A 12,245-nucleotide genomic window follows, 5' to 3' on the forward strand; every position below is an offset into this window, starting at 1 on the left:
AGGTGCTGTGGTTTTTCTTCGCTGTCTATAGATATTCGCTCGATAGTCCATCCTGAAAATAAATCCGCTCGACTGCGCCTATTTTTATTTTATTTAACAATTACACTTTATATTGTTAACAAAACTAGACGAAAAGGTCAGCACTTGAAAAGATCTAAAACTCTTTATTTGAAGTTGCTAATTACTCGTGATTAATGTATATTTGTGTATCGTGATACTCTAAAAATGAACAACATTGGAAAGTGCACTGGAAAAATTATTAATATTTACAAAAACTGTTGGAAATGGCTATCGATGGCAAACAAAACATTTACTCTAGTACACATTGACGGCCGATAAGGGGATTAATGTTTACCTTTTAATAGTTGATGAACCATTAAAGCTTTTACGTTTTTATGCTTTCACTCCAATTGGTCGTATTATGGAAAAATGACAATTTAATTTAAGGGATTATTTGAGAACAAAAAATGCAATAAATGTGGCTTTATTACCATTGAGATTAACAAATTGCCTTTGTAATCGATCTTTTGTTATTGACTATGACTCTTCTCTGTGCACTTGGATTTCGTTCCTTATTGGCTTTCGGCTTACTCATGGTCAAAACAGATTGGAACGTAAACAAGGAAACACCTTTTCCAATGATATCGTCTGAGTCAATTCGAACCGGATTGAAACAATCAAGTTCAGGACACTTTTAAGGCATGTTGCATATTTATAATCAAAATATATTCCTCCATTATGATCGGGGGGCCCTTCCATTGTCTAAGGGTATTTACGATGCAAAATTTGCGTTGGAATGTTGCAAAGCTAGTGTGTGGTTTAACCAAATCGGAGGTTGTGGTGGTGAAATCAATGTCTCTTTAGTGTATAGATAAAGGATATTGGATTTAGGGAGATATAAGTGCTTTTCAAGTTAACATAAAGGGAAAGCTGAGGGTGAGATGAAGGGCTCGTCGCGAATTGCCTTATATCTTAAATATTACGGTTTATATCGGGCTGTTATTGAATTTCCCTTTCTGCCAGGTGAAAAATTGCACGGCGTTTTGCCAGCTACTGCAACTTTTGATTTCACAATTTCCCTGTTCGAGTTATGGGAAATCGCACGAAACAAGCAGTCTAATTAAGGTTCGTTTGCCTGGCAATTAAGATTTTTCAAAGGCTATTCAAGGGTACTGTTTGGAAACAGTGCGGTCGGTCAGAAATTGCAACGTTCGTCGCAAAATTAATTTTAATTAACCGAAAGCCTTTGGTAACCATCTTTTAATTACAAAATGTGCCTCCACTAATCATCCGTCTACGCGAGGCATTATTTTAATAATTTTGAGGTTCAGCCTTGCACACCAACTGCTAAATAACTTCAGATAAGAAAGCACGTTACAAATTAAACGGGGGGAATTTGGTGCAGATTTAATTGCACTTTGGTCGCTTTCAGCGAAAATTTAACTAGGGAAAACGACGACTTTGAGGCAACGACGGCAAAGAGATGGTCTGTATTTAGCAATTAAATGTTTAGCTGCCAGTATAGACTATGTGTTGCGTTTTCGTTCTCTGATTGTTTACTTGGTTTTGTTTTTCTTTGAGAAGTTTGCTGTTTGAATAAGCCACGCAACTGGAAAATTCACCTTTTTTAGTTCATGAGTTGAAACTATGAACTCAAAATTGAACACAAAAAATCATACTTGCTTTACATGAGAGCTGTACAGCAAAGATACTTTATTTAATGTTAAACAAATCAAATTCTAAAGTAATCAGAGCATCCAAAAAACGAAAGAAACTGGATGAAGCCAAATATAAAGCTCGCGAACTCAAAAATGATTTAAAATTGGCGGAAAAGGAAATTTTATTTCCAAAGCTATAAAAGAATAGCCAGAGGCATATTTTTATGAAGGCATTTGATAGTGTTTTGCGGATTGACATGCTACAGTAAAAACAATGTAATTTGCATTTTATATTTCTTTTCGTTTCGTCGCCGATAATAAACAAGAGTTTGAAAATAGCCGCTGTGTTAAGGCAAAAAATAACATATTTGCAGAGGTTGAAACTGCAGAAAACACAGTCAATAAAATATCAGTCGTATTTTATGTGAACATCAAATGAAAAAAACTGAGTGATGGATGGAAGAACTGGAAATGGAAAAAGAAAATGCTTTTTTGTAAATTTATGACGGTCTAGAAACATGTGAAATCTTCATATTTGAACTCCCTCCACTCAAATCCTTAATATTTAACCATGTAATTAAATCACGTTTTATTGTCAACAAACTTCCTCGGTAGAAAAGTGGCTAAGATGTTAATGGCAAACCAGTTTTTTCAGTCTATCCTGTTTACCTGCTTGTGATATTTTAATTAAAAGTCTGTCCGACTATTAATCAGCGACTTATTCTCGAGGCGCAGTTTTAATAATTTGAAGCTCAGCTTCTCGCCCAGACTGCTAATAGTTTCAGATAAGAAAGCATGTAAACGGTTGCTTATTAAGGGGAGAGTCGGCTGCAAATTTAATGCAGCTGCTGGTGTGTGAAATGGGTTTCCTCGAAGGATTTAACTAGGAAGGTAATAAGCGCGAAGCTGATTTTATTTTCCTTCGCGTCTCGCAACAATAGTTAGGGAAGTGCTGTAAAACTTGTTGGTTTCGTGGGCTGAGAAACAGCGACAGTTACCGTGCCATTGTATCTTGGCAAGAGGGTGTTTTGGAGAGTTTGTTTGCACGTCAAAAACCAACCACTTGTGTGTGTGTGTGCGTTGGCAAAATCGATTTTCAACTTAACTTTGCTCGGTCTCTGCTGAAGCCTCAATGCAGTATTTTACATATTTGCATAATTTGCGTGTTTTAAGTTGTTGTTCCAATTCGTGTTTTTAGTTCTGAGCTTCACAGTTTTATTTCATTGGTTATTCCTAAGCAAACTTTTGTTTCAGCTAGAGCCTGGTCGAGACATACCTGAAAGCGCCCAAACTATGGGTCTAAAAGACGAAGGAACTGTTAAATCTGGAAATCGTTTAATTTTACAATTAAGTTTAGAAAAATGTTCACGCAACTTAAAGCTTTTTAAAGCACTGCACGTAACTTTAAGCAAACAGAAAAAGCTAGCAAAATATTTTGTGAATAATGTGCAAAATAGCGTAATAATTAATACTGTGTCGATAATCGATGCAAAATAAAATATCGAAGCCCAAAAACATCAAAAGAGAAAAAGAGCCACAAATCAATTAAACTATTGTTAAATTTAAGAAGAAAACAACTTGCAGAAATTTCAACTTTGAAATCAAACAAGTTGTTTTCTTCTTAAATTTAACAATAATTTAATTGATTTGTGGCTCTTTTCCTCTTTTAGTGTTTCTTCCACTCCATGTCCATGTTGTAATTGGCAACTTTATTATTCTAGTTTGATCACCGCGTTTCGGTATTAATTATATATATTTTTTAATTAAAAATACAAAAAGTATGCAGAATTTTCAACTTTGAAATCAAACAAGTTGTTTTCTTCTTAAATTTAACAATAGTTTAATTGATTTGTGGCTCCTTTTCTCTTTTGGTGTTTTTTCCACTCCATGTCCATGTTGTAATTGGCAACTTTATTATTCTACTTTGATCACCGCATTTCGGTATTAATTGTTAATTTTTGTTGTAATTTATTGTTTCAGAATAAACCAAATAATGCGCTTTCACTTCCTTAAGCAATCGAGCTCAGTCGATTCAATTATCAGCGACTCCAAAAGACTTAGTGAGGAAATGAGTGAATAAATATGCAATATGAAGTATTATTATAAACAGTAAATTAATGAAAACATCCAACATTCATAAATGCTCGCAATGATCTTACTCAGTATTTGTGTAGAATTGAACAATTCGGGATTAAAATGATTCCCTCATCTCACACGTTTAACATTCTATATTTCTTCTAAGCCAGTGTTTAATTTTTTCTCGGTTCATTAAGCTGCATTTGAACTATTCTTTAATAGACATGGAAAATCAATTTTTTGCATCTGCTACAAGAATTACAAGCTTTATTGTTAGGTAAAAGAAAAAGGCTTTAACAGGCCTTAATAAACCATATTCTTATTAAACTTGAACATTTCCTGGAACAATAATCCCTAAACATACCAGTCGAAAAATTAACAAAGGCCTCCAAGTTCCGGATCTCGGGATCAAACCCCGAGGCAAAAGGGATTCGAAAAGGGACAAAAMCAGCTCATAATGGCGGTTTTATTAAACCTGTACTCAGGCAAATTTTGGMCTGGCATAGTTTGGCCGATATGTTAAAAAATACTTTGTTTCCAGATGCAGACATGACAATGGAAAGCTGCAGTTTTTGTAGCAAAGTTGRGGTGTTAAGCGAAAAAAGAATTTATGTTGGACATAGATAATATACAATATTGCATTGCTTTGGCCGTTTCGCTTACTTCTGAACCTGTTTTATTCAATTGTCTGCATTGCTTCGCTGTTCAAGAGAAAAATGTAGCTTTCATCTCTACCTGCGGAGCAAAATTAGCAATTTTGATCAGGAATTTGGAAAACCGTCCCAGCGGTATGTAACCCAATAGTTGGCTGCAGCTGTGGAATGGTTTAATAATTCCAGCAAATATGTTATTACCGGGCTTTGGAGGTATTTTTCGCAACTGTAGCGTCCAGTTTTCTTTTTTTTTCAAGTCAAGTTTTCAAGTTTTCTTTCAAGTCAATCAATCGCGATCAATTTTCGCGCAAAAGTGAGAAGAAATGGTCTTGTTAATTGTTAAAAACCAGCCGGCGTTAAAATATCCCATCCGAGAAATTTAATTCCATTTGGAAAAATTGGATCCGTCCAAATTGCGATTAATTTTAATTATTTATGCGTTAGTTATAGAAGGCTAGACGTCGACTTTATTTGCACTCGGTTTCCATTTCACGTGCGCCAATTTACTCTTTCAATTTGCGATTTTCCGCCGCTTTTCATTGTCGTATCATTTAATATGTTCGGGGGAAATGAATTTTTAAATTGGCAGCTTCTCAGGCGTTTTCCCGTGAATAAATGATACTAGTTCCATTGTGCTTGGAGTTCTGATGTAACGTGCAATTTTCAGATCGGCCTCTAAGTGATCAGCACAATTTGAGGTGCAGACCCGTTTTTCGAAACGTTATATGGCGCAGCAATTTGCAGAAAAATCACGTTTCTTTCGTCGGAATGCAAATCTGTAAGCGGGTCATGATTTTCGGAAAGCAACTCGAGCTAATGATCCGCGATTGATCACATTTAAATAGCGTCGCATTACTTGTTCCTTTTCTGTGTGGGCAATTTTAAAAGTTGCCCAGCTCTTGAAGAGCCGGAACGGCGCGAAGTTTTAATAGAATTACTACCCGATTCAAAGTGAAATTTCTGGCAAACTTCGATATAACTTAGAAGTTTGCGGCCGTGCAATTATCCTAATTCGATTTCGGATATAAAGCCATTAAGGTATTAGGGATTAATTAAATTTGAAACAGATAATTAWAGCRTTGTGGTTATCTTCAATAGCCGCTTAATTGATGCTTTAATGGAGTTTTGATTTGCAGGTTCGATTGCTCGCACTATCCAATCAATTGCTCTACTCRATTCGCTTAATTAAGTTGAACTTTGCCGCTTTTTTACCAATCGCTTTAAATTGTCATTGCTGCCACAGCATAATCACTTCTGAGGCTTAAATGATAACGTTTTCGGTGTCTTTTTGATGCCTTGATTCTTACTTGTATGTTTCCCTTGTTTCGCACCAATATTCTGCTTTGCCTGCTTCATTTCTGACATGCTCCATTATTAAACAGCTCCGTTCTCATTTTCAGTCACATTCGCGTGCATTATTTAAGGCAATTTTATTCGTTGCGAATTCCTTGCGTATCAAAACAAGGCTGTAAATAATGAAAACACTCAGAACCTGCAGCCGCCTCAAAATGGTTGCCATTCAAATATTTATTTGTTTGCAAACGTGCGACAAATTGTGATTTTTATAGGTGAAATTTTCATCCAACATCAGGTTTAATCATTTATTCTTCCGCTGTTTCCAGTCATAAATAGAAAGTACGTTGCGGTTTACTTCCTTTTTTAATTGAAATTACGAAAGTTTAGTAAGTACTGCAAATTACTAACTTTTATTAGCGCATTTGCTTCAGTTTGAAAGTTTTTCGAAAATTCTTAATTATTCGCTTTTTATGGGCGAAAAGCTTAGTTTTATAAAATTTAAAGTTCGAAGCAAAGATAATTTTTGAATAATATTTCCTACATCGTGTATTTCGCAAACCATGTGCAACAATTGAATTTTCCACTGTTAATTCGAAGATTTTTTTGCAAAAACCAATATGTTGCAAATTGTCAACTTTTTAATAAATCACTCGTAAGCATCGCTTTTATTTTTTTACACTTGCATTTTTTCCTGATGCATACTTTTGCTTTGACTCTCTCTTAATTTTGTTTGATTTTTTCACGTGAACACCATACAGTTTGGATTCTGCTCGTTATTTACCTTCCTACTCTGCTTGCTTAAGTAGATTAATCTTTAAATTCCCAATATGAGTTTTTCTATATACACGTTGTTTCTCAAATTACGTATTTTTTAAAAACCTTCTTGTTGGGTATTTCGCTTCAAAAATTTTTGTCTTTAAAAAAGACAGAATTTCCTCACGTCTTTTATTACAGATTGATAAATAAATAGTGCTCGAGCAGAGGGCGATTCACTGTCGATTGCGTATTAAATGTTTACCGAGTCTCAACGCTACATTTCAGTATAAAATGCTTATCAGCGTGAGTACGTTTTTCGTGCAATTTACAAGTCTTTCAAACCAAAATTTTGTCTTTATAATTCGACAATTTCAGCTTTCTAAATGATCTAGTTTTGTTGTTACGACAATTTTAATAACATTGACTCAAAGAAGAGTGTTTTAGTGTGCGAAAATTCTAAATGAAGGGGATTTTTCGCGGCTTAAGCGGACAAATAATTTTTGGAATAAGATAAATTTACTGCTTTTGGCAGGACTTGAACCTGCGAACTTCATGAAGTTCACAGGTTCAAGTTCTGCCGAAAGCAGTAAATTTTTCTTATTCCAAAAATTATTTGTCCGCTTAAGCCGCGAAAAATCCCTTTCATTGGTTCAAAGCCTTAGTTTATTCGAATTTTAAAGGCTTCAAAACTCGCTCTCTGCCCCTTCCGTCTAAAAATTTTAGCTTATTAGAGAATCAAGTTTTAATGCTTCGAATTGTTAAAGAAAATTCTGCACAATTCACAGTTCTAGACCCTACATTAATTTTTTTCCAATTCGTTGAAAGTCTCAAGGCTTCAAACTATACTTTAATTTTAAACTATTTTAAACGCTACGAATTTTCCCAGAAATCAGAGAAGCAATCAAATCCAAAACCAATTTCCAAACATCCTCAATGTTTTAAGGTACACTTTAGCAAAATTGCTATATTGAAAAAACTCTTTTAAATTAATTTCGCCTTTAACAGGCAAACATTGAGCGTATCTTCACCTTCTTGGGCTCTAAAAGCCCGTCAAATCGCCAAACAAAATATTTAGTTCAACGCCTATTGTTTCATGAGCATTTACAAACGAGGAAAAGTCGAGAAATAAAGTATCTAACGAGTTTTAACTCGCCTGTTCATTTAGCCTAACAGAAATAAAATGTATGAACATCAATTTGAACAAAGCAATTGTAAACACAAGTTCTTTGCTCGGCATTTCCGACCCATTTCGCGAGATTCTGTGCAGTTTTAATATAAAAAGAATGTAAACCCGAAGGAGTCAAAGGAAACAGTGAAGTTTTGAGGCGAAATACCCAACAAGAAGTTTGTAAAAAAATGAATCCGCCTCAACAATATACAACTTATCTTCAAGTTATGCAGTCAACGTCAAGCTTATTTTGTCAACAGCTAAACTAAACCCAATAGTTAAAAAAAATATCAGAAAAAAATGCACCAGGTGACAAGGTATATAAATCTGAAGAAACAACTTGCAAAAAGCAAATAACATAAATGGACGGATTTTGCAGAAAGAAGGAGCAACATCAATCAAAACCTGTTCTACTATGAATACTTGAAATATTTGAAAAATATTTATACACACTTGACTGCTATCGAAACACTATTAATTGGCAATTTAAACATTTAAATCAATGAGAAGATACAGTAAAAATAAAAAAGTTGCTACATAAGAATGTGAAAAATAAAACAACGTGTATAAAATAACAGCCATTCAACGTTCTAATGTATAATAGATGATTTTACTCATCCATGCTAGTTGCATAAATCACAATTTAAGCATAAACGCTTTTGGTGCATGTTTTGCTGCATTTGACTGTCGAGATCAGCAACAAATTCATCTACACCGCATTTACTACATAATAAAACAATCCACTACAGAACAGCATTTTGTAATTTCCATGACAAATGAATGATAGAAATTTAATAAATTACATTCAGCTCGTGGTCAAAATATTCACCCATTTTATCATAATAAAGTATTTTGTGAACGTTGCATATGAAAATTTACCGGACTATTGTCCGTGCCATGTAAAATTATTAATTTAAATAGATGCGACGGTTTAGGCGCATTTATTCGAATGAAATCAATCACAACTGTTGTTATGACCAAACAGAACTGGACGAAATTGGGCGACGTGAAAAGCTTTGTGTTCTTCGAGTGTTTTATTTTCAATTTGTACTCAATAATTGATGCCGAGGTAGAATAGAAATTTTGGCTTCATCAGGCAACTTCAGAGGTCATCAGAAAATCCTAACTAGAAATTCTATTATACAACGACCTGAAAGTAAACGTTTAAAAACTAAGACTGAACTGATTTGTTCTTTGAAGCAAAAACTCAGCAGTTATTTTACTAGAACATTTTTTCTGAAATTTCAGGTGGATTGGACCTAACAGCAAAACATTGGTGGATTATTGCTGTGGTTTTACTGTTAGCGGCAGCTGTTGGTGTTGGAGTGCCCATCGCTCTTAAAATCACTGCAGAGGCATCATTTGAGCAAAGACTTGAGGTGGCAAGCAGACTGCTCCAGGTAAGACATACTCACTTTCTTTGCTGCCGTTCTTCTGAACATACGAACTGTTTCCCTTGCAGGACACCCCCTTGATCGATGGGCACAACGATTTGCCGTGGAATATTCGAAAATATGTGCACAACAGACTGAAGAGTTTCAAGTTTGATGAAGATCTTCAAGGCGTGGCTCCGTGGGCGACTAGTCCTTGGAGTCATACCGATTTGCCTCGGCTCGAACGAGGTCATGTTTCAGCTCAAGTAAGTAACGGAACGAGCCAAACGTTCACTCTGAACGAAACTATTCCGAGTCGAATAATTGGAAGCGTAGTTGAAAACTTTGCTCCCAAAGCAACTTTCCAGATAAGCGTGTTCTTTCCATCAAACAGCAGGTCAAATTATATTGTTTTAGCGAAAGATTGCGCTCTATTACTCTGCTATTTCCAATGTAGTCAGCAGAAAGTCAGAACTCTCCAGGATGGAATGAAACTTTAACGTTTACTTTGTCGGATTTATATTACTTCAATAACTGCTTTTTGAGCTTTACGAAGAATTGGGGAATTATATAAATGCGATAAAATTACAAAGCAACATTCCGAATGCACAAGTTTCTGGCTCATTGAATAAGGAAAGCTTTTCGGTTTTATTCACTTTGTTGCGAACAGAATGATTTACAGCATTTGCTGTTTTATTCCTGATACTTCACTCGAACTGAAAGAATAGGATATTTCTGTTTTACTAGACAATTCTTTTTTCTTCCTTCTTCCGTCCTACTTAAAATACTGTCGAATTTTCCAGTTTAGCTTTATCCAGTTAGTGATCATGTTCGTTTGTTTGAGAGAGTGATTGCGTTTGCTGAGGAAAATTACAATATGGCCCGATAAAAACCACTTCCAAGCCCAAGTTAGGCGACCGAAAAATAAAAGACATTCCATTTTCGTCGCACAATAAGGACTTCACTGTTTCCTTTGACTCCTTCGGGCTTATATTCTTTTTATATTAAAACTGCACAGAATCTCACGAAATGGGTCGGAAATGCCGAGCAAAGAACTTGTGTTTACAATTGCTTTGTTCAAATTGATGTTCATACATTTTATTTCTGTTAGGCTAAATGAACAGGCGAGTTAAAACTCGTTAGATACTTTATTTCGCGACTTTTCCTCGTTTGTAAATGCCCATGAAACAATAGGAGTTGAACTAAATATTTTGTTTGGCGATTTGACGGGCTTTTAGAGCCCAAGAAGGTGAAGAGACGCTCAGTGTTTGCCTGTTAAAGGCGAAATTAATTTAAAAGAGTTTTTTCATTTCAAAAACTTCATGAAGTTCACAGGTTCAAGTCCTGCCGAAAGCAGTAAATTTTTCTTATTCCAAAAATTATTTGTCCGCTTAAGCCGCGAAAAATGCCTTTTATTGGTTCAAAGCCTTAGTTTATTCGAATTTTGAAGGCTTCAAAATTCACTCTCTAAGCGACCTCATGAGGTTCGCAGGTTCAAGTTCTGCCGAAAGCAGTAAATTTTTCTTATTCCAAAAATTATTTGTCCGCTTAAGCCGCGAAAAATCCCTTTCATTGGCTCAAAGCCTTAGTTATTTCGAATTTTGAAGGCTTCAAAATTCACTCTGTAAGCGACCTCATGAGGTTCGCAGGTTCAAGTTCTGCCGAAAGCAGTAAATTTTTCTTATTCCAAAAATGGTTTGTCCGCTTAAGCCGCGAAAAATCCCCTTCATTTAGAATTTTCGCACACTAAAACACTCTTCTTTGAGTCAATGTTTTTAAAATTGTCCGTAGAGTGCTAAAATTGTTTCCTATTGAATTATATGGGGTGGATTCGAAAAATTCCTGACAATAAAACTGGATCATCTAGAAAGCTGAAATTGTCTAATTATAAAGAAAAAATTTGGTTTGAAAGGCTTGTGAATTGCACGAAAAACGTACTCACGCTGATAAGTATTTTATACTGAAGTGTAGCGTTGAGACTCGGTAAAAATTTAATACGCAATCGACAGTGAATCGCCCTGTACATTGAATACATTGTTTTGGCTCATTGCATTTTAATTAAGAAAAATTCCAATTTGATTTTGTTTATTAACTGGCTTTTGTTTCATACAATTGTCCTCCAATTGGTCAAAATTCAGAGTTTGCACATCTGATGAAGAATCAATACAATTGATTAGAATTAGAGTCTCTCGAAGACAATGAAAGGAATGGCTTGCACTTTGCAAAGGAAATTAGTATGCAAACTAGACCTAATGTTATCTAACTCGATTTTGCCATGATCCTTTTTGGCACTGCTAAAATAGTAATGTGCTCAAACCTGAGAGCAATATCTTTTTACGATGCGACGCCTCTCTGCGAAAATTGACTGCTGACATAAAAGTCATTTTCGGTCGTATATTCGCTGAATAAATTGCTCTTTCTTGTCGTCTTAGTTCTAATATTTCCGCGCTTGAATAGTGGCTGATGTAAGAAAACATAAATGGTCATATTTCATGGATGTACGTGTTCCAAGGGCGGATACTCGTACCTTCCGATCCAGTGCCTCTTTCTCTGAGTAATTGTTGAATTCGCTCTAATATCAGCTCTATTATTCGCATTTCCTCCACATATTCGTCGCTCCGCCGTAAGAGCCAAATATTTTTTCCTCCAATACCAAAACCATTGTATTGATATTAAATTCCCCAGTCTCGGCGAGATAGAGACACATAAGTTCGAAATGGGGGCGCCCAATATAATTTATTTTCATTATCACCTTGCCTGTCCTTGTTACCCCATAAAATACAATATTTAATGGAAATTCTGCCCCAAGAGTTCCAAATTAAATTATAAAACAGGCAGGTAGTAAAGCTATGGAGACCGTGATATACGTGGAGACAAATCCTCAGTTATAAACTTGATATTTCATCGGAAAGGGAAAAAGTATTTGTGGTGTTGTAAGCTATTGTTTCGCGTTATAAAAGTGTCTTTTTTGAGTTTTTGATGGCATCATAATATTCACTTTTTTTGTTCGTAAGTTCTTCCCAGAAAACGGCAATGGATGTGTTTATTCTGTTTTTTACGCACGAGACGTTTATTGAAGTGTTTATAAAGTGTTTTTTGTATAAATAAAACATGAATGAAATAATTCATTGAGACACCAAAACCAACTGAAAAATGCGATTCAAGAGCCCCCAAATGAAATAATTAACAATTAAGCTAACACAGTTTTCTTTCATCATTTACGTCATGGTTTAACAGTATTTTTCTTTTATACGGAAGTAGCATT

General features: G+C 35.1%; 1 protein-coding gene across 1 annotated transcript in view; it reads left to right on the top strand.

The window, feature by feature from the left end:
- Window positions 1-12,245, top strand: part of LOC109537509 (putative dipeptidase UREG_03382) — a 154,042-nt gene that overhangs the window by 124,786 nt on the left and 17,011 nt on the right. Inside the window, exons 7-8 of the mRNA XM_048664663.1 lie at window positions 8,856-9,007; window positions 9,070-9,246. Of these exons, the coding sequence (XP_048520620.1) occupies window positions 8,856-9,007; window positions 9,070-9,246 (329 nt within the window). The remainder of the gene's footprint in view (window positions 1-8,855; window positions 9,008-9,069; window positions 9,247-12,245) is intronic.

Source organism: Dendroctonus ponderosae, unplaced genomic scaffold (genome assembly GCF_020466585.1).
Source record: "Dendroctonus ponderosae isolate FM_Combo_2020 unplaced genomic scaffold, Dpon_F_20191213v2 Dpon_F_20191213_3, whole genome shotgun sequence".
Lineage (NCBI taxonomy): Eukaryota > Metazoa > Arthropoda > Insecta > Coleoptera > Curculionidae > Dendroctonus > Dendroctonus ponderosae.